Source organism: Cucurbita moschata, unplaced genomic scaffold (assembly GCF_002738365.1).
Source record: "Cucurbita moschata cultivar Rifu unplaced genomic scaffold, Cmos_1.0 Cmo_Scf00030, whole genome shotgun sequence".
Classification (NCBI taxonomy): domain Eukaryota; kingdom Viridiplantae; phylum Streptophyta; class Magnoliopsida; order Cucurbitales; family Cucurbitaceae; genus Cucurbita; species Cucurbita moschata.
The window spans coordinates 2462412-2484597 of NW_019268546.1; the positions used below are offsets into that span (position 1 = coordinate 2462412).

At 35.3% G+C, this 22186-nt stretch overlaps 5 protein-coding genes, 1 long non-coding RNA gene and 2 other non-coding genes across 9 annotated transcripts in view; 2 read left to right on the forward strand and 6 right to left on the reverse strand.

Annotated features, from left to right (window-relative positions):
- The window catches only part of LOC111464159, a 12561-nt gene extending 8796 nt beyond the window's left edge, over nt 1-3765 (reverse strand). The window contains exons 1-2 of the long non-coding RNA XR_002713998.1: nt 3626-3765; nt 166-168 (exon numbers count right to left, since the gene is read on the reverse strand). This is a non-coding gene — a long non-coding RNA (uncharacterized LOC111464159). The remainder of the gene's footprint in view (nt 1-165; nt 169-3625) is intronic.
- Nucleotides 760-1664, reverse strand: LOC111464158 (ethylene-responsive transcription factor TINY-like). Its single transcript, XM_023108239.1, has one exon. It carries the CDS (start codon nt 1595-1597, stop codon nt 953-955), a length of 645 nt encoding a protein of 214 aa, XP_022964007.1. The 5' UTR covers nt 1598-1664; the 3' UTR covers nt 760-952.
- A 1205-nt stretch (nt 3766-4970) lies between the features above and the next one.
- On the forward strand, nt 4971-8135 carry LOC111464293. The gene is made up of 9 exons (XM_023108437.1): nt 4971-5182; nt 5863-5939; nt 6311-6539; nt 6638-6792; nt 6884-6929; nt 7021-7112; nt 7215-7311; nt 7525-7581; nt 7691-8135. The coding sequence occupies exons 1-9, from the start codon at nt 5030-5032 to the stop codon at nt 7835-7837; spliced, it is 1053 nt and encodes a 350-aa protein (XP_022964205.1). The 5' UTR covers nt 4971-5029; the 3' UTR covers nt 7838-8135.
- A 5898-nt stretch (nt 8136-14033) lies between these two features.
- LOC111464294 (aquaporin TIP2-1-like) lies at nt 14034-15428 on the forward strand. Its single transcript, XM_023108438.1, has 3 exons — nt 14034-14329; nt 14412-14662; nt 14798-15428. Exons 1-3 carry the CDS (start codon nt 14203-14205, stop codon nt 15164-15166), a joined length of 747 nt encoding a protein of 248 aa, XP_022964206.1. The 5' UTR covers nt 14034-14202; the 3' UTR covers nt 15167-15428.
- Nucleotides 15429-15769: 341 nt separating this feature from the next.
- LOC111464295 (photosynthetic NDH subunit of subcomplex B 3, chloroplastic) lies at nt 15770-17152 on the reverse strand. The gene is made up of 6 exons (XM_023108439.1): nt 16832-17152; nt 16651-16761; nt 16513-16569; nt 16257-16319; nt 16087-16149; nt 15770-16011 (listed from the first exon to the last, which is right to left on the reverse strand). Exons 1-6 carry the CDS (start codon nt 17024-17026, stop codon nt 15916-15918), a joined length of 585 nt encoding a protein of 194 aa, XP_022964207.1. The 5' UTR covers nt 17027-17152; the 3' UTR covers nt 15770-15915.
- A 414-nt stretch (nt 17153-17566) lies between these two features.
- Nucleotides 17567-17640, reverse strand: TRNAN-GUU. Its single transcript has one exon. It is a non-coding gene; the product is annotated as a tRNA-Asn (tRNA).
- A 232-nt stretch (nt 17641-17872) lies between these two features.
- Nucleotides 17873-17948, reverse strand: TRNAN-GUU. Its single transcript has one exon. It is a non-coding gene; the product is annotated as a tRNA-Asn (tRNA).
- Nucleotides 17949-18406: 458 nt separating this feature from the next.
- Nucleotides 18407-20894, reverse strand: LOC111464297 (cytochrome c oxidase assembly protein COX19-like). Of its 2 annotated transcripts, XM_023108440.1 has the most exons (5): nt 20730-20872; nt 20058-20110; nt 19711-19799; nt 19500-19597; nt 18407-18632 (listed from the first exon to the last, which is right to left on the reverse strand). In XM_023108440.1, the coding sequence occupies exons 2-5, from the start codon at nt 20092-20094 to the stop codon at nt 18542-18544; spliced, it is 315 nt and encodes a 104-aa protein (XP_022964208.1). In that variant the 5' UTR covers nt 20095-20110; nt 20730-20872; the 3' UTR covers nt 18407-18541. The 2 variants fall into 2 exon arrangements, with proteins under 2 accessions (XP_022964208.1, XP_022964209.1); XM_023108441.1 differs by lacking the exon at nt 20058-20110 and having other exon boundaries at nt 20730-20894.
- Nucleotides 20895-22186: the final 1292 nt, after the last annotated feature.

A 22186-nucleotide genomic window follows, 5' to 3' on the forward strand; every position in this document is an offset into this window, starting at 1 on the left:
TTTTTTTTTTTTTTTTTTTTTTTTTTTTTTTTTTTTTTTTTTTTTTTTTTTTTTTTTTTTTTTTGTCTTTAGTGGTAAGTGTGTGAGGGTCCCACTAACGGTACACTTGACAAAAATCCCAATTCGCGTTCCGACTTCATCCCTTGCGCCCAACGCCAACGGAACTCTCTCTCTCCTCAATCTTATCTCTTAAATCTATCCCCACTCTTTCATTTTCTTAAATCGGGATATTAAAATTTTATCAACAGAATTAAAAATACCATTTTCAAATTTATTACCGTTTAAAATTTTAAACTATAGTTTTAATTCTATTTTTTTTTTAAATTATTAATAATTTAATTGTCAACATCGTAGTTTAAATTAATTATCGCTTTTCCGATAATTCAATAAACAATTAAATAAATTAATACAAAAATAATTCAACTCCGTAATTTTCTCTAATTTTCATCCATTAAATATATACATATTAGAAATTAGCTACTAAAATCTTAAATTTCTCAGAAATTTTGTGTGAAAATAAAACATTAGATAAAATTAGACAAAATATAGAGTATAAAAGTATGAATATTACAAAACCAATAATTATAATTTTAAGCCATGTCAATTTATTTATATTCATTATCAAAGGAAAAAAAAAGACATTTATCTAAATAATAATTATTTTTTGAAGGGAAACATTCATTTAACTAAATTATCAATCGACCTTATTTTGAAAATAATTGAAGAACTCCAAAATTAGACAACCTGGAAACTAAGGATTAGAATAACAAATATATCACAGTATTTAATTTCAATACATTTTTAATATCTTACAAGAATATCAATTATATTATTTTTTTTTCCTTAAAATTTAAATAACCTCGGTGACTAATGGCTATGGAGTAAAGCGATAATTTATATATTTTTTTACCGCGTGAATTGTCGCCAATTTTACCTGGCAATCCCGCGGTAATTAATCCCACAGAGCACCATAAAAGCTGCAGGGGAATAAACTGTCCTCCGCCGCCAACTGGTCGGAGAAAGAACAGCTGCCGAATTCTGCCGCCAACGGCATTGCCACGTACTCCCACCATTCCCACGATTCAGTAACCAATTTGAACTCGTTCAGTGACTCAGTACCAAAATCGTCTTCTATATTCGGTAACTCCACAATCTCACTAAGCTCCTCCTCCTCCGATGGCGACGGCAATGCAGTGGCCATCGCCGCCGCTTTAGCGGCGGCGGCTTGTATATCGTGCGGCATGAGCGACGCGGGGCGGGGCAAAAATGAGGCGAGTTCAGGGTAATTGAGGATAGCCGAGTCACCTTTAATGCACAACGCAGCTGCGTCGTGTGCACGCGCTGCCATTTCCGGCGTGGGAAAAGTGCCGAGCCAAATTCGGGATTTCTTACGCGGCTGGCGGATTTCCGACACCCATTTACCCCAGCTTCTCTTCCGTACGCCTCTGAAAACAGGATGTCTGTTGCAGTCTCTGGTTCTCTTGCGGGGCGGTGGGTCTGGTTGAGCCGGTCCGGCACCGGAAACCGGTCGGGTGGACGGAAATGAAGAAGAAAGTGGTGGTGGAGTAGTGGGGAATGAGCTCTTTGGCTTCGCCATTTGTAACAGAGTCCGTCGATTTGATGCTCTGTTCGAATATGGCAATGAGAAGCTTTTGTAGGGAATGTCGTTGGGGCCGCTCCTTGCCCCTAGGAACACAGATTTAAATATTAATAATATTAATAATAATAATAGTAATAATAAATATATTTTTTACTAAATTACAATTTTGGTAATTTTTAAACGTCGCCGTCTTTATCCTTTCTTAGACAAAATTCATTTTTAAAAATCAATTTTATTCCGGTTGTAATAAATATAACCTACCCTATTTATTGAGAACATATATATATATGTATATTTGTACAATTGAATTTTGATTATAATTAATTAATTAAACTTTTAATTATATTTTTCAATTAAGTCTCCATAAATTTATTAAAATTGTTATAAAACACTAATAATAATATTTTTTTTTAAAATTATTATTATTTTAATATATGAAAAAGCGTAGGACCCAAATCACAAATATGGGACCCACCATTTTAGGGTTTCTATCTTTCTTCTCCTCTCCAATTGGCTGCTGGAATTTTCTTATTTTTCTGACTCGACAAATCTGTCTTAATTATAAAAAACAATTAAAAAAATGTAACATGATTAAAAAATAATTGAATATAAGATTCCAATAAGCAATTCACAAATATGTATTTGTAATTAATTATTTTGAGTATAATATTGTTTTTTTAAAAAGTGTAATATTCTTTTTTAAAAAATCTCATTATAAAATAAATAATTGAATCGAAATCTAAATTAAGGGAGAAAATATATGTTTTATAATTTTGTAAATAATATAATGCTAAAGTAAATAATTATATATCGATTGATTTTTGTTTTCAAATCTAATAATTTGAATTGATTATTTAAAATTTAACAAAAAAAATTTTAAAAAAATAGTAACACTAACATTATATATATTCAATTGCACCGATAATGGAGTAATGATTATTTAATAATTTATACAGACAATATTGAGTCAAAGTTGAATAGAAATGTGTCAATTTTGTTGAAATTGATATTTAATAATATAATTATAAAAATAATGGGAAATTATTATTATTTTGCCATGACTTGATAATTAATTTTTTATTATATTATTTACCGGTATGTGACGTATTCTACTTGCAAATTGCTTCCAACTATTTTTTTTAATTAATAATGTTATTAATTAGGACTTACGGGCCATGTATTGGGCCAACCTAGTTGTGCCTTATTGGGCTTTTCTCCTTGGGCCGGTGATGTTACTCAATCCCAAACAAAAAATCGAGGCCCAATAAAAAATAGCTACTTTCTTACACGATATTAATGGTAATATTTTTATTAATTTTTAGTTAAATCATTGTGATAAAGAAGGATTCAACCATCCACTTTTGAGCTAATAATAAATGGCTTATGTATTGATATTTATATTATTATTTAAATAAAAAATCAATATACTTATTTCAAAGTAAAAAAAAAAAAAAAAAAAAAAGCAGTTTTATACCGGTAAGATCTTACCTCCATTGGAGAGATGAATGAAATATTCTTTATAAGAGTGTGGAAACTTTTCACTGTATAGCCCTATCACTTTGACCCAGACGACGACCAGCGAAATGTAATCACTAGACCGAGCATTGATCTGAAACAAAGAGACACCAGAGAAATAGAGGAGATCCTAGTTGACAGGGTTTGGAAGATAGGAAGACCTGTACGTAAGATCCGCGAATTCCTTATCAAATGGAAGAATCTCCCTACATAATAAACAAGCTGGGAACGCGCTGAAGATCTAGACTCTGCCGCCACCCACATCGCCAGGTTTGAAAGTAGTTGGTTGACAAAGACGTCAACCAATTAGGTGGGGGAGAATGTCACGGCCATGCTCGTCCAAGGCGTGTTGCCCATGACCGTATGCCCATGACAAGCCAAAACCTTCATGTCTTTTCATGTTCTAGTGTTTTACTTTTGTACTTCTAGAAAGTATGACGTTTTGGAAAAATCATGTCTAGGCCTACTAGACATGAAATGCCTCATACTGGGATATGACTAGTTGTCAACTTCTCCCTAACAGTAGTTATATATTGTGAGCCGTTGTTGTTATTCTCTTGCTTGCATATATAACACCTCTTTCAAAATCTCTTTTTCGAAAATGTCTCTCTGCCCTCGTTTTCTAAAACCTTCTTCTTAAACTAAGGCTAGAGGCTCGAGCATATAACGCATATACTGTGAGCCATTGTTGTTACTCTCTTATCTGCATATATAACACCTCTTTCAAAATCTCTTTTTCGAAAATGTCACCCTGCCCTCGTTTTCTAAAACCTTCTTCTTAAACCAAGGCTAGAGGCTCGAGCATACGTCCCTTGGCCGTATAAGAACGAATTGACTTTGCCGCACAATTATGTATAGTGTTTAAATAATAATGATTGAAATGATAAAAGAAATTTGAAAGCTTTTTAGATGGGTTTGAATTTGGTTGAATGGATTAGAAATATTAGATGAAAAGGAAAGTGAAAGTAAGTTGGTAGTAAGTTTGTTTACCTAATGCTACATTCATAATATCACCCTTTAAATTATTATTTTTCCTTTTCCATTTTTCATGATTATAATATTATTATTTGTGGGTCTTCCCAAATCTTCGGATGGAATTATATTCCGACCAAATCCTGTTAATATGGGCCGCACGTCCCATGATTATAAAATTTACTCTTTCATTCAAATTTGTAGTCAAAATTAAATTAATGATTCAAATTCTTATTTTATCTTATCCTAAACTCAGTCTAAAATAAAATTTAATCCATCAAAATTCACATTAAATTTAATATTACTTATAATAGTAATTTAACACAAAAATGTACCAACACCATAGATTAATTATTTAATTTTAGACCAGAAGTTAAAACAGTAATTTTAATATACATAGAGGGTGTAATAGTAAAAATAAAAAATAAAATAAAACTATATTTAGGTGGAGTTGATGATCCAAAAAATTGTGGTGAAATTGGGGAGAGTGGTTAGGAGGACATCACACCACCAACCTCATTTCCCGACCGACGTGCCCACATTTTCTGTGTCACTTATGTCAGCAATAAATTTAATTACCAAATTAATATTCTTTAAATGTTTTAATATTCCCCATTTATTCCAATTTAAGATCTTAATTAATTTTCATCTAGGGATAAAATATTGTTAACTCTCTTTCTTAATATATATATATATATTAATTGATCTTATTATCAGTCAAACTTTAATGCTTGTTTAATTATTATGCTATTTGAATTAAAATTTTCTATTTACGGTCGTTTTTAGACAAAATAATAAAAATAGATTTCCACGTAATCAGAAACATGCAATATATATTATATATATATATATTTATTAGAATTGCTGCATATAAAGCGGGAAAATAGGCACTTAATTCCACGACCGAAAAAAGGGGCACTATCTTCAATCTTCGTTAGAAGAATGAACGTGTCTGACAGTGTCGACAAGTCGCATCCCATCGGAGTCGACGAGTCGTATCGGCCTCTTCCTTCTATCTACTTGGTCTTCTCCTTCATCTGGCTACTCTCCGCCTGCTCCTGGACTGTTAACATCTACAAGAACCGTCACTTTCAGGTTCGAATACTTTCTTCTTTCTTGTTCACTGTTTGTTCAACTTTGATTTGGTGGGAAGCAGCTTTTAGAGTTTGAAATCAGTTTCCGCTAAGAGCTGATTTGGTGGATTTTGATGAATCTTTTAGTTGTTTATCAGTTCTTGAAGTGAACTCTCTGAATGGATCAATTTCTGTATTGATCGAGCCTACTTTGATCGTTTTGATTCGGTTTAATTATACGATATCGCTTGATTCGGGCAAACTATACGGAGCTACTGGCTTTGGATGTTTTAATTCGATCTCTATGCACTCTTTGATTCGAGAGGATTATATCGATAGGTTTGTTAGATTATTTAATTTTCTCGCTTCTTTCGGTTTTGACTCGGTACTTGATTTCCGAGTTACTCGTTCGTCTTGTTTTGCAAGCAATTCAACAATAATTAATTAATTTCCCCCTTTGATGTTGTTACAGAGGTTAGAAATTGTCGCCTTAAGAAAATGACGAATAAGTTCTTTTAACTGTATGCGTATTCTTCTTTCACAATTATGTATTTAGCGTTTTCGTCTGGATTTTCAATCATCGTCGTTTTTGTAGCTTCAGGTGTGGATTTTGTATTAATTGTGACTTCTTTTTCATTTTTTTTCACGGATTGTTGTATTAATTGTGACTTTTTTTCATGGATTGTTGTTGCTCGAGAGCAGACCAATAACTTGCAGTGGTCACTCGCCTCCCTTCCTCTTCTTAAAGCCTTGCAGCTAACTTTATCTTTCCTTTTTTGGTATGTTCAATCTATTTTTCCTTTCCTTTTTTGTTTCTGGTAAATGGTGTTATAAACTGTTAAATTGGAATTCAATATCGACGTGAAATCTTCCCTTGATCTGATTTGAAATGAGATTAGTCTGCAAATCTTATAATTTTATTCTTTACTTTTCTCATTAGGGACAACCAATTTCGACATATCTCCACAATGGTATGATATTGTCCACTTTGGGTATAAGCTCTTCGTGACTTTGCTTTTGGTTCTCCAAAAGGCTTCTTGTCAATGGACAAAGTTGTCCTTACTCATATACCATGATCTGGGACTTTGTATTCCCAAAATTTATAGTTTCTCTTGGCCCATTTGAACTCCTATTTAATCTACAATCGCAGGTATTCATGTTTTTATATTGAGACATGCTCCTTATGGATGTCATTTGGGGTATATGTAACTGGAGTGCTCTTTCAGACGGCTTCTGTTGTGTCCTTTTTACTTATTTCTCATGGCTATTGCATCATGTCCGAGCACCTTTCAGTTTCTGAGCGACGAACTACTGCTTCAATTGGCTGTATATTTTATTTGACGCTTGTTGGTTACCGAGCTTCCATACCTTACTTATCTGTGAGTTTACTGAGCTGTAGCCTCATGCTTTAGAAATGATCGCTGTTGCACGATTTCACCTCCCTTGATTCTCAATCCCAGCTTCCTATTTGATCCAGGTCTTACTTCTGCTTAATTACTTCATTTCCTTCTATGTGATTTTCCACCACATATATCAAAATCTACTGGCATTGCAAGAACAATTGAGTTTCATTATGGAAGAGGACGTTCAAGCAATGCACGATGCCATTCTAACGAAATACAAGATGTTCAAGTATGCAATTACTTTGTAGACTCTTATCTACATGTCATATTTAGATGGTAAATCTTGTTTCTGATGTGCTACCTCCATATATATTACACAGAAAATTCCGGGGAATAATGCAAATTGTTGTCATGGCAGAAATTATGGTATGATTCGATATGGCATCTTATCGTTAAATCGATTTTATATGCTATATATGGATCAGTCCTCACTCCTCAGTCTTTTGTTTGGTTTCAGATATTCCTGAACATGGACGATTCAGTGGAAATTTACTGGCTTCGTCTGTTAGTACGAGAATGGGCCCTCTTCTGCATCTTCTGCTACATCGGGTATGTATATGTATATGATCATACTTTTATGAGAATAGCTTAATTTTTCTTGGGAGAATTTCAGTCTGTAAGGTTATTGGCTTTTCCCTCTCCATATTGCAGCTGGATCTTTAGGTCCCAAGACTTGGCCTCCCGTTTCTCTGTTATGCAAACTTTTAAGTCTGAAGAGAATAGGATTATCCCTCCTATTTACAGCGTTGTAAGTATTACATTAGAATCAATACAGAGACGATGAACCCAGAAATCTTTTTTCTCTCTTAATCTTTTGTTGACTTGTAAAATTTACTAGCAAGGTAATTTATTAGAATGATACAAAATAGTGTTAGTGAAGATCGATAATGAACATTGCTTAAAGTTGAAGGGGCCATCCTTCAGATGCAATTTTGTTTACTAATTGCTGCAAGAATTACAGGACGTGGATGCATCAACTTTTAGAGAGTTTAACAGTCATAATTGGCAAATTGGCGTGGTAAATTCTTTGAGCTAGTTATGTTATTTCAGTTTCATCTTCATTTTGATGTTCTTAAACTTTTTACTTACTACAATACATTTTGAGAGACTCTGTTTATTCGACGCAGCCGACCTCGCTCTCCCAAATGGAAAGTTCGAAGGAATCGATTTTTGTGATAATTCAACACCCTCGTGTATGTAATGTCAACAAAAAATCCACGCCAAACCCAGCAGATTCCAAGTCTTCGCCTACAGATGAGGCCAGGCATTCATGATCTGATGCAACTCAGCCTTTTGATGGAGTTGTTTTTCTTTTTTGTTTGTTTTTTTTCCCATTTTTTCCCGTTCAACAGGTACACGGCAGTTCACATTTTACAGAAAATGTTGATGGCAACTAGGAAGGATGTTAATAAGTCACATTTTGTAGGCCTGAGATTCCCAATTCTTATTGACAAACACTTTTACTTACAGAATCAAATTGTACATATTCTTCTTCTCTTTCTCTCCCTCTGATTAAACCAGTTCACATTAGAAGGTGAGTATGAAATCTTTGCAACTTTATTGTTAATTTTCTCTCTGTTATCTAAACTTTTTGATTAATAAACAAATGATTTGTAAAGCTTATAAAGTATTAATTAGTTGAAATATAAAGAAATGATGTGGTTTCATGTCAATTATGTAACCGGCGAAAAAGGAAGGGGCTGTGTTGATTTGTCTTCTGCCAAATGGCTTTTCTGTGGGAGTAATGGATGTGAGGTTAAATTAGGGGAAGCGGCTGTGTTGCTTTCGCCTAAAAGTGGTAAAGATTTTTATTCCATTATCTCCAACGTGCTAGGTCGTCTTCTTCATTGATTTATCGTCTTCTTCAGGGTACTGGACCTCCCACTAAGGGTGTGGAAACCTCTTCTACCATATGCGGAGGGGAAGCTTAAAAGGAAGATACATTTCATATAGTCAACTTTAATCCAAATGTTTTGCTATGATCAATTGTTCTGAAATAGTAAAGCGGCTTTGGCCCGTTGCGTATAGTTATCAGCTTCACGGCTTTAAAACGTGTCTACAAGGGAATCAGTTTCACGACTTTAAAACGTGTCTATCAGGGAATCAGCTCCACGGCTTTAAAACGCGTCTACCAGGGAATCAGCTCCACGGCTTTAAAACGCGTCTACCGAAGAGAAGTTTCACATGATCTGTTTGCTTACTTTTTCATTACTGAAAAAACGTGCATCTTCATGTTATATTTTACTTTCGTCCTTACCCTTTTAGATTGGATTTCGCAGGATGTTTAACGATTCATATTAAAGACTCCGAATCATGAAAGGTTCTGAAGCAATTGGATTAGGAAAGTATTGGCATAATCGGATGCTTAACATACTCATTTTTCATAAGCTTTTTTTGATAAATGCATATGTAAAGAAGCTCAATATGATGTAAAGACATGTCTGCTCACTAAATTGCAGCGCCGAGTGCCATAGAGAAGTGCAAGAACCGAGGTACCAGAGCAAGACATTGAAGACAACCAAGATTGTTCATTATGTTACAAACTGATGCATAATCTTAACAAATGCTAACATTTTTCTGCTTGTGTGTTAAAAAGTTGATTTTTATTGCCTCTCTTAAACTAAGAGTGAATCCTCTGAATCAGTATGATACACAGCTCACAAATCACTTTGATTTCATACCTTAGCACGGATGACATCGGTATACCGCACAACCCGAACAATCAAAAGCACAAAAGGGACAATAAGAACAGCATGTTCGACGCGAAAACGACTCGAAACATGCTGTATTATCTCGAGAAAGCAGGAAGATGAGTATCTGCAGCAGGTGGTGCAGAGGAGGTAAGAAGAAGGTTGTTTTCTGGCAGAGGAGTTGGTTGGTGAAGATGGGTGACATCAGTCTGCAGTGGAGGCTCGACGATGGCGGCAGGATCGGGATTCCGGTCATGGCATGGACGACGACGACGACAGGATTGTTTAAAGAAGCGAGGAAGGAGGTAGCAGAGGAGACGGAGAAAGGAAAGAATGGCAATGAGGAATAAAGCTGAGAGAAGATAGTCTGTGGGGGAGCGAGACCTTTTGCACCCAAATAATATTCCAAGACAAACCATGGAAAACAAAGAATGGGAGGTCCTAAGGGGGCTCTCTAATGGCTGCCAATTGAATTAGAGAGAGCCTATTTGAAGGCTCGAGATATCGAGAAGATACTTGATCTAGACAAACTCCCGTGCCATTGCAATTTCAGGTTTATTAGAATGGATGCTTTTCGAGTTGTAGATGGTTCGTACTGAATATCAGGTGCGTGCATAACGCTAGAAGGTTATTACCCTGTTTGACCTTATTCGAATTATCAGCAAAAAGACATTTCTTGCTCGTATGTAGACAATCACTTGTTGTAGTATATGACTATTTGAAACTATAGAGATTAATTATGGGTTAATTTTTGAAAATATAAAATTAAATATAAATTTATAATTTAATTAAAAAAAATAAAGTAGGTAAATGGTGGTATTTGAGGGAGGGGCTAGGTTCCTCTATGGCCCACAAGAACTTGATGGGGAAACGAATAATATTATAAATTTAAGCATAAAATTCACGTATATATTCTTATTCCTCCACCGCAATTATTTATAATGTATATATAATTAATTAATTAATCGTTTATATTTCCATGCTTCATCCTTCGCACGTGGAGAAGGTACGTGCGAATTCCTTTCTCGTCCATTATGCTGAATGATCTGTGCAGGTCCGGTCGCGACCAGGCAGGGGTTGCGGATGGTAGTTTGCAGGTCTCTTTTCAGGTATGATTCATAAAAATGAAAAACTCTGTTTGGATTCAGAGAAAATCTCCTTAAGCAATGCTCTACAAATCTTGTAATTCTACAAATTTCTGAGCTTATTGCTTTCGTAACAATGCTCGATGTTTGGCTCCATTTTCATCTTTTGAAACGGGATATAACCTAACATTAGTGGATGTTTTGATCAATCAAATAGTTCTAATTCAATCGATTAAGACTGAGAGGAAGTTTTGATCGATGTTACTTGAAAAATTATCAGTTAATCAGAGATATCTAAGCTCAATCCATGGATTGAAAGTTTCGCTCTCTTTATAAGATTCTCTGTTTGGCTGTATTTAATCTGCTGTGCTGCTTTTGTAGAGTCGACCGTCTCTTGAAATGTACAAGTCCGTATATGTCATATAGCAGCTCGTAATCTAGCTCTGAAGCTCATTATATTAACGATTAATTTGAAGTTGGAATGATTTTCTATTAAAAATATGAACGAATTATTGAATATGCCATAACTTATCTACTTTGAGTTCAGTTGTTTAGTCGTGATTTAACAATAGATTATCTTCAAGTTAGAGGAAGGGCAGGTCAAGGATATGATTAGATATGCCTTACTTATCAGCTTAAGCTTTAGAGTTGAATAGTAATTTAACACGATCTGAGCCTGAATTTGGATGTTGAAATGATGTTCTTAGTAATAAACTGGTGGTGGACTAGCTTCTAATCCTTATAAAACTGAGTTCTATTCCAATGCGTCAGGGACTCTATGCTGATGATGGTTGGAGCCTGAATGCGAATATGACTGGTAAAAAGGAATTCTGGAGTGCTGCTGACCAGAAGAAAAAGCCCAAAACAGTCAGCCAAACATGGAGACCTGTGTACATGCACGCCAGCCCTTCTGAGGGTATGTGGAATTTATATTACAAAAGCATATAACTGTAGCTGTGCAGTCTGGGAATTGACAAATCAATATTTATAACCTAAACATTTCATCTAATGGTACTTATGTTTAAGTTGTGGAACAAGGAGTGAGTTGAGGCTGCTTCTGAAGTTTTGAGAGTGATTATACTTACTAATGGGACATTTTTTGTGAGATTCCACATCGATTGGTGAGGGGAACGAGTGTTAGCGAGGACACTGGGCCTCGAGTGCCGGGGGGTGGATTGTGAGATCCTATATCGGTTGAGGAGGAAAACGAATCATTCTTTATAAAGGGTATGGAGACCTCTCTCTAGCAAACATGTTTTAAAAACCTTGAGGCCCTAATCATGAGTTGCATGTTTTTTGTTGGATATTTGTATTAAAAGTAGAAAGAAAACTGTAATAGCCTAAGCCTACCGCTAGCAGATATTATCCTCTTTGAGCTTTCCCTTTCAGGCTTTCCCTCAAGGTTTTTAAAATGTGTCTGCTAGGGAGAGGTTTCCACACCCTTTTAAAGAATGTTTCGTTCCCTTCTTCAACCGAGGTGAGATCTCACATTTGTAGAGCTTGTATGTGATGACACATCTTCTTTGTGAGGTATCTCCTCTAAAATAATGGATGCATTGGATAATAGGCCATTACTAATTAAGCTGAAGGGGTTGGTGAGTTCTGTTATGTTCAAGCATCAAATTTTCTACATAGATACCATTTCAATCATAACTGCAGCCCACCAAGGATTAATACAGTCGCATTTGATTAGAAGTATCTCTATTTTGGTTTGAATCTTGTCACTTTCAACAACTTACCAAATTTACAGAAAGTGGTGTTTTTAATGATGAGATTGAATAATTTGTTTCCAAACTTTGTTTGCAAGCATTATCTTGGGAAAGTAACTTGAAGAACACTCATCTACGTAGTTTGGAAGTTCATTTTTTTTATTCCCAATAATGTCTGTGTGATATGAGGATTGTATGAGAGGTTCCTTTGCCAAAGCCCGCGTTCTCTATGCTCCTGTGGAAGAAATTGGCGATGTCAGAAGACTGTTACGAGCCTGTCATATTCATTTTATAGATTCATCTCAAACATATCCTGCAGAAAAAAATTATTCCATCTGTTTCTTTTTGGTTCAAGTTCTTAAGATAACCAAACATTTTTCACTTTTAAATTTCCTGAGCTTTTAAAGAAGTCATCATTGATGCATTTACAGAAGCTGGACTTGTTCTGGAGAAAGATGCAAAACAGAAGTTAAAGGTATGTTAACAACTTCTAATACATTTCATTCCGAACTCAACCATCAAGGATCAAATATCAGAATGTTTTGTTTGTTACTTCGCGATTTGATTCGATAAATATCTTCGGAATGATTTTCTCATTATCAATATTTAGTTGCCTGCTGTTAGGAACAACGAACGTCCACATTAGTATAATATTGCCCACTTTAAGTATAAACTCCTGTGGCTTTACTTTTGGTTTTTCCAAAAGGTTTCATACCAATAGAAATAATGTGTCCTACTTATATATTCGTGACCTTCCCTTAATGAACTCCATCAATCCTTTGACACTTGCTACTGTTATAAATGCATCACCTAGAAAAATGTACACGATTTGGTTCGTTTTTTCTTCAATATGCTCATCTTTTCATGTACTTTCTAGTTCCTTCCATGTGTGAATCTCTGTTTACAATCCTGAATTGTTTGATTTCACTGTCAGGGCTGATTTCATGTCACCGCAATGCTTCAGAAATAAAAGGAAAAAGAAGAAGGATTCATTTGCTGCTCGTGAAATTTTCAAGCAGTATGGGTCGAAGGAGTGGAACGAGTATCATATCCGTGAAGCTCATCTCTCACAAAGATCTGCATTTTATGAAAATGGATACAATTGCTGTGCTACCGAACATATGCAAATCGACTGATCTCTACTTTACTAAGGTTCGAACTGAATGCTTCAAGTTATTTTTTATTTATTCTGTTTGTAGAATTTAGCTTGTTCTTAACTCTCTATTTTTGGGTTGTTTTTTTTAAGTATTTTTAAAAAATCATATTTATTCGATCCAATTAAAACAAATAAAAATATATAAACCAATAATGTTTTAAAATGAGATCCTAATAAACCTACTTGGCATCTATAGAATCCATCAGATGATCAGATATTATTATATAAACCTTATCCATATATTTCAAAAGAAAAAGACCCTTATCCACTCATATTTGAAAACATTATTGATGATCATATATCATTCTCATCTCCTTTTGTTTGGCTCCATTCTACATTCTTCCCCCTCTCACCTCTATGATTATGAGAAACACTATTATTGATCACTCTCTGTACATTTCCCTTTAAACCCATTCAAATCCAGCTAAGATCCTAGCAAAAACATTGTATTCTATTTCCGATTTTGATAACTCCCAATAGGTCGCCCGGCTGGCAAAGACACACCGTCTTTGAATCATACTCAATCCGACATTGTCCTTTTTTAGTTTTCCAGGAAGAGGTTTTCACACCCTTACCATCCCTCTCCGACCAACATGAAATCTCACACATACCTACCCAAAAACTTATTGCCTAAATCTTCACCGAAATATTATGTTCAATGAAGTTGTCATATCGTCAGCTAGATTTAGATTTGAAACTTTTTCTCTCTATATATCTAATATTACAAAATTGTTAGCCATGTTTTAATGGTCTCCTTTTTTTTTTTATAATTATTTTGTTGAAAATTTGGGATTTGAAAATATTGATGACATAGGGGACATTTTAAAAAGAAAGTTGGTGAGTTCTTCACATGGGTAAATCTCAGAAGTTACATGAAAGACGAACAGTGACCGGTCATTTTGTCGCAATGGAATTGTGTGGAATGTCTATATAAGAAGAAGATTAATATGAGAAGCTCAACAATAATTCATAAGGCGTAGGCTCTAAGTTTGTTTGAAAATGGCTTGGTTCACCATTGGAAGCTTCCAAGATTCCTTTAGCTTGCGCTCTTGCAAGGCGTATCTTGCTGAGTTCATCTCCACCTTGCTCTTCGTTTTCGCCGGCGTCGGTTCCGCCATTGCCTACGGTCAGTTTCCCCCCACACTCTTATCTATCTTGCTCAACTATATTTGGATTAACTCAACAACTTTGGTGTCATTTTCTGCCAGATAAAATAACATCCTCTGCAGCTTTGGACCCAGCGGGGCTGGTGGCGGTGGCGGTTTGCCATGGATTTGCTCTGTTTGTTGCAGTCTCTGTCGGAGCCAACATCTCCGGTGGCCATGTCAACCCAGCGGTGACATTCGGCCTTCTTCTTGGTGACCAAATCAGCCTAATTACGACCATATTTTACTGGATTGCTCAGCTTCTTGGCTCCATTGTCGCCTGCTACCTTCTCAAATATGTTACTGGCGGCCTGGTCATTTCTCTGTTTTAGTCCTAAATTCTTCGCATTCTCATACCCATTTTTAACATATAATGTGGCTATAAATATGAAAAAGGCTTGAAACTTCAACACCCATGTTGAAAAGTTTTATCATTTTTTCCCCTGCAGGCAGTTCCGGTCCACAGCGTGGCGGCCGGCATCGGAGCAGCGGAAGGAGTTGTGATGGAAATTGTCATCACATTCGGTCTGGTTTACACGGTCTATGCGACGGCGGCCGACCCAAAGAAGGGATCTTTGGGCACAATTGCGCCAATTGCCATCGGATTCATCGTCGGAGCAAACATTTTGGCAGCCGGACCGTTTTCCGGCGGATCGATGAACCCGGCCCGGTCATTTGGACCGGCGGTGGTCAGTGGGGACTTTCACGACAACTGGATTTACTGGGTTGGGCCACTCGTTGGCGGTGGCTTAGCTGGGCTTATCTACTTTTATGCCTTTATGGCCTATGGGCCCAGCCCAATTCCAAGCGATTACTAAGGCCCAAATAAATTAAGCGATTTTTTTTTCTTCCTTTTGCTCTGTTCCCTCTGCAATAAGAGGAGGAAAAGCAAGGTTTTCTGCTGTTCTTCCTTTGTTCTATCTTCTTCTCCTTTGATTTGTTTTGGGCCCTTGGTTTGATGCCTTTAATTTATATGAATGTATGTCTTGCTTTTGTTGGATTCTTCTTCTCCTGTCGTTTATAAGTAGATCAATCGCTTGTATTTGCAAAAGTCGAAATAATTTCATTGGTTAAAATTGTACATATTCTTAATTTTAAACTTATTTTGCTCTTTTAACGTGTATTACTCAATTTTCTAACTTGTTATGAAGTTCAACAACACGATGGATGAGGATTTAGACTTTTAATATTATCAAGTTAGCTACTTGTTTAATAGCTCAAGCCTAGCGCTAGCATATAATGTTCTAATTGGGCTTTCCATTACAGCCTTCTAAAAAATTTAATCAGTTGATAGGTGTTTTGTTAAAAAAATTATATTATATTTATTTAAGTTTTGAAAGGTAAGTTTACAACTTTATTTTAAGCGTATTTATTATGAATTTTTGCATATGCAATTAGAGCATGACATCACTAATTCAAAAAAAAAAAAAAAAAAAAGGGGACAAACTGAATTAAACGAGGAATAATTACATTGTTAATGCAGCGGCGGCAAGGAGCTTAGCTTTAATGTCCGTAGCTCAATCATCTCAGCTGACTCTGATGGGTAAAACAAAAGGTTGTTATTAAATTATGCAGATTCTGAAGACTCTGATGATTCTGAAAGCTCTACTTTTTCATAACCCCATTCATGAGCTTTCCACTCAGGCAACTGTTGAACAGCAACCTTCATCCAAAGAAAACAAACAATAAACTCAGGACACTGTTCTATCAATCAATCAATCAAATTTCTACTCATTACCATCCCCCTGGAATCTGGTTTCCCAACAATGGTTTGGCAAGCTAATCTCCAGTTCTTGGGTTTCTGTGTATGAAAAACAAGACCATTATATGTCTTTGATTCAGAGGAATTGAAACCAATCCAAAAGCCAGAGATTCTCAGCTTAATGGCAATGGAATCTGTATACAAACCTTTTTAAGTTTGTCTTTCTCTATGTCTGTGCGAGGGTTTAATAGCTCTTTCCCTTCAACGATCTGAAATGATGATAAGAATTGCAGTCAGAAGATTAACATTGAATTTCTTCTTCACCTTGTTCAATGCCAACGCATCAGATTTTGATTAACTCTTTTGCCATAATGATCAAACAAACAGAGACTCAGAACCGAGATATGAAAAGGGTATTGATTAAATCCTCATTAAGAACATGATCTAATGCAGTAAAATCACCTCCACCATACAAGTCCCACAGGTCCCTCCACCCGCACAGTTCAACAGAAATCTCGACTGTAGAACAACATCAAAGCCCTATTATAATCAAAACTAAGAAAACCCCAATTCATGAAGTTAAGGAACTGGGAAACTCACATAAGGCCCATACAATTCAACATTGGAATCAAGCATTATGTTTCTGAGTTTTTGCCCACCACATGCTCGACGAAAGTGCACATCAGGAGTTCCATCAGGAAGCAATACAGACTTCAACAAACACATAAATTAGCCTCGATAATCTAAGTATAAACCCTAAAAATCGAACATTACAGCTTACATTAACGAAAGCGAAATCAACCATGGGAGGCTCCTGAGGCTCACTGGTGTCGGATTGGCTCTGTGGAACAGTGCCGACGGCTCTGATTTTGGATCTGCGAAAGGTTAGTGGGCGGAAGCGATTAAGGGTGTGGGTGGAATTTGTAATGTAGTTGAAGGAACGGAAGGAGGAAGAACCCAGATGGAGAGCCTCCATTTTGGGAAATTGGGGGTTGAGGAAGTGAAGTCTGGAGTGGAAAAAGGATCATGATTGTGTGTTGTGTGGCTCTTCATGGCCTTATCTGGTGTCGCCGTCAGTCCGTCCTTATGGGTAAGGTTTTACACAGGGCTAAAGGCCAACCGGAAAAGTGTTAGAAGCGGATTTTTGAACTATGAAGAATGGAAATTATTTAAAGAGAAAAAATAAAAAACTTCTCTAGAAAGAGGGTTCGAGGGCTTGAACCTCTGACTTTGTGATTAACAGCCACACGCTCTAACCAACTAAACTATTCTAGTAGATGTTAGTTTTATAAGCCTGAATGAAAAGCTCGAAAGTGTACAATGGAAATTAATTAAAGAGAAAAATTAAAAAAAAAACGATAGAAGGAGGGCTTGAACATCCAACCTTGTGGTTAACAGCCACACACTCTAATCAACTGAGCTATTCCAACCGATGTCAGTTTCATAGGCCGGAAAGAAAAAGGCGGAAAGTGTCAGAGAATGGAAATTAATTAAGGAGAAAAATAAAAAACAAAATCGCTAGAAGGAGGGCTTGAACCTCCGACCTTGTGGTTAACAGCCACACGCTCTAACCAACTGAGCTATTCCAGCGGATGCTAATTTCAATAATTTTAATTATATAAATTAATTTTTAATATTGAAAATAATACAATAAATATCGTTTAATAGCGCTAGAAGGAGGGCTTAAACCTCTTCGACCTTATGGTTAAGGTCCACACGCTCTAACCAACTGAGCTATTCCAGCGGATGTTAATTTCAATAATTTTAATTATATAAATTAATTTTTAATATTGAAAATAATACAATAAATATCGTTTAATAGCGCTAGAAGGAGGGCTTGAACCTCTTCGACCTTGTGGTTAACAGCCACACGCTCTAACCAACTGAGTTATTCCAGCTACCTTGACATAATATAATAAGCATATTTTATAATTATTTTTTATTTGATTTTTGGTTTTTCCCTCATAATTTGTATTCTCACAAGCAAAAATTAGATATCAAACAAAAAAATTTCTTCAGGAGAATCAGTGTTCATAAGCTTAATTTTTAAGAAATAATCTAAAATTAAGGTCACGTCTGGTAATCATTCTATTTTTAAAAAAAATTATGTCATTCTATTTTTAAAAAAAATTATGCTTATAAATGATATTTCTCTCCATGGGTCTTCATGTTTTGATACATATGTTTTGAAAACTAAAAAAAGAAAAGTATTCCAAATACTTTTAAGATATGACTACGAATTCAAATTTTAAGAAAGATTGAAAGTGATTTTTAAATAGGGAACCCGGCCCGACCGTGGTCGGGAGGGATGTAAGAACAAGACTTGCATTGCATTTGACTAGAAACTAGCGTGAGATAAAAACAATCAATGAATGGTATAAAGGCTTGTTGAATTAGTCCCTTGATTTAAGTTCAGTGATACATCAAGGAAAATCAATTCCGCTTCCTTCAACTAAGATCTTCGACTCAGGGTTATCTATGGATGAACAGTTTAAACTTGTTCCAATTTATCGCCAGACAAACTGGGCTGACTCAAATTCCCGAATCCTAGTTCTGCCATGTCTTGCTTTGCCATCAAATTCCTGCAAGTTCCCAATGAAATCTCATGAATAACCATACTCACACCGCCGAGCTGTGTTAGAGAAGAAATAACAAAGTTCAAACCAATGAGAAAAGAAACTGGATGGGTAGCACACACAAACTACGACCAATAATTTTGGTAGCAGTATTCATAACAATATCAATCGAGTGTGTCCCCCTTATTTGCCGTAAGATAAGAGGAAAAGAAATGAATAATGCACTCTGTTTCCAGTTACTCTCTAGTTTGTGCTAGACCAATGTAACCAAAGTTGAACCAAAACCGTTCAAAAGAACAAATTGCATCTCAAAGGAATAGAATCACAGGACGAGTAAATGTGAAATCCCACGCTCTCCCTAGTATACGCATGAGGCTGACGGCGATACGTAACAGGCCAAAGCGGACAATATCTACGAGCGGTAGGCTTGGGCTATAAGGGTAGAATGATAGATTGATGAAGTATATAGAAGTTGTTAGAAAACGAGGGAAAGGTTCATTCCTAGTTTTCAGGGCATATGAGTTAGTTGGCTTGTAGCTAAGCTAGACAAGGAAGGGAAAGTTGGCAGAGCCTCAGAAAGGCGGAACTTATAGCTACTTGCACCATGCACCTCTTTTTTTCCTTTTTTGTTAGATCACAATGATAGCACTTGCTGTTCTACTGGAATTGGTATATGGATGAAGGGTTTGTTCATATACATTCATTTATGCCACCATTTCAGCTAATAGTGGTGTATTGGTGTGTAAAACATCAGGATTGAAAGATAACAATAACCCAGGTTCCCACAAACAAAAGTTTATGAATCTAGAATACAGAGAGCAAATCAACACTTATTAATACAAAAACATAATATAGAAATTTCAACAGTCTTACTTTTCCATACGACATTGAAGGTATTTTTTTGATAAGTGCCTGCATTTTTCAGATTGGTGACCAGACGTTTTAAGACAATTGAGGTATTCTTTCTTCTCCTGCAATGAAGCTCATGCATCATAAAACAAGCAATGAACACAAAGAAACCTTCAAAAGAATCCCAAAAACCACATATCCTAGGTGAAAACAATAGTGCTCTAAAAAGAAATACCAGGTCGCAGAGGTGCATATGATCCAAAGGGAAGACTCCTTTTTCTGGGGGTACCGGTCTCAATCCTCTATTTCCCCCAAATGAACCACCTGCAAAGATCACAATAGCTCTCACCAAATCAATTTAGCTAAAACAGAAATATATCCATTCTATGTAAGCTCGTTGTAATCATTATCTTCTTTTTCATCACCAAAGCATTTGAAGGTTTTCATTAACTCCTCTTAGCAAATTATCCCTTCATTATATATCCACTAAAACTCAAAGAAGAAACAATATGAATTCCAGGTAATATCAATATTACTCACAAAGCTAAACACCGCTAAATAGTTCTTTCACAGATCACAAAACTTGCAATGAGAAGCTAACGCAAAGGATGGCCATCATTGCCTGATATACCAAGCTATAGTAAAACGAAAAAGACTAAATCACAATTAGTCTGAACCCAATAAGATTGAAAAGAGTGAAAACTATCAGTCATTTATGTAAATTTTAAAAATCCGGTGATCATGTTTAAGCAACTGATAAGCAAATGGAATAAAAACATGAATTTTCCCTTTCAAATCATTCTCTATAGTCATCAAGTAATTCAACTCTTTCTACATTGAAGACTAAGCTCAACTAAGAGACATGTAAAGCAAATGGAATAAAAACATCACAATCAACCCACAGATTGCTCAAACCCAATCCATTCACTGGTTTCAATCAATTGATAGAAACTCCTATTTAGAGTTGAGATTCTGCAAGCATATCCAACTATTTTCAAATCTTTTCATTCTTCCGAATAAGCTAGTTGTCTGAAAAAGGCTAAAAATGCAGCTCCTTAAAGAACCGATCCCCGATCAGAACTGTATATATATTTTACCAGCAACAATCAAGAATCTTAACTCACTAAACCATTTGACATGATACAAATTCTCTAATCCCTCGCCTCTTCGAAACTAACATAAATTCACCCCAAAAAAAGAGAAAAATCATGCTCTCTCTCGCCCTCAGTATTAAGAACGCATGTGCTAGAGTACCTGCACTCATTGTGGAAACTCCTGATAGCTTGAAATAGAAAATTTCATAGGTCTTGTCTCATACAGACCGCGACGTCGCAAACAAGCTTGACGAATCACGGCGCCGGTGAGTAGCTAGTGATTCAACAGAAACTTGGTCTATGGCGGCATATAAAACGCTGCTTCGAAGGCAGCAATGGCCGCAAAATTGGTAATACAGATTAGTAACCTGGGCCGACGAGGACATTGAGAAAGCCCAACTAATAAAGCCCAATTAAGAAAGCCCAGCCCATTTTAAATTAACAAATTAAAAAATACTTTATATTTTCTTTAAAATTATTTAATTTTGGATAGAAAGGGTATGTTGAAGGGAAAGATTGGACAATAAAATAAATAAAAGCTTTAAAAATAAATTTAAAAAATGAGGGGAAAAAAAAAAGAAAACATCTTTTGGAAAAGTTAAGAGGACAGGACTTTTTGTAAAGAAAGTTTTATTTTATCACGAAATGGAATTTGGACCCTCCTCCACCATACCCTTCGTACCCTTCTTTACCCGTTAGATTCGTTCAACAAATTTGAATCTTTTAATCTCTTGAAATTTTTACGAGAGGTCAAAAATAATATTCTTGTAAATAGTGTTTTGTTCTCCTCACCAACCAAAACGGGACATCATCCTTGAGGCCCCACATTCTTATAAGAAGTGCTTTGTTCTCTTCCCACTCAATGTAAGACATCACATCACAGTAATCTTTATTAACTTTGGTAACTTTTGTCTTTTCCTACCAAATTTAGATTCTAGTTTCAAAAAAGAAATTTAATGATGAGATTTATTTGTGCCATAAAACTTTAAAGATTAGGGTTCTGCTTTAGGCATATTTATCGGCCAATTTTTAAAAGAAATATATTATTATTATAATTTAACAATTATTGGAGCAAGAATTTAAAAAATAATTGATATTTTATCCGATCAATCATTTTGTGATCACTGAAATTCGTAATATTAATAATAATATAAAAAAAAATATATATACATGACTTAAATAGTCATATTTTGTTAATATATATATAATATAAATATTAAGTGGGTCAATTTTAAAAATGGTAATTTATAAGATATGGTCATGTTATTTAATTATTTTTTAAAAAAAGAGTGAGATATTGTCTAAGTTTAATATTTAATTTGAAAAGTGAGTGTAAAATTGAGGTCAAGAATGGATTATTGGAACCAATTTTGTTTTAAAATTTAATATTTCCATTATAATTTTAGCAGCTAAAGGTGGGAGTGGTTGGAATTATTTTCTTTAACAACCTCAAAAAAGACAAACTATATAAAATAAATATATCCTCATTTTGACTTCTTGCACAACCCTACTAAAAAAAATCATTATTTTATTTTTTAATGAAATAAACTTTTTTTACTGCTAAAGTTATACTTTTAATAATATCTTTAAAAAATATCCTCAATTTTTTAAAAGTTT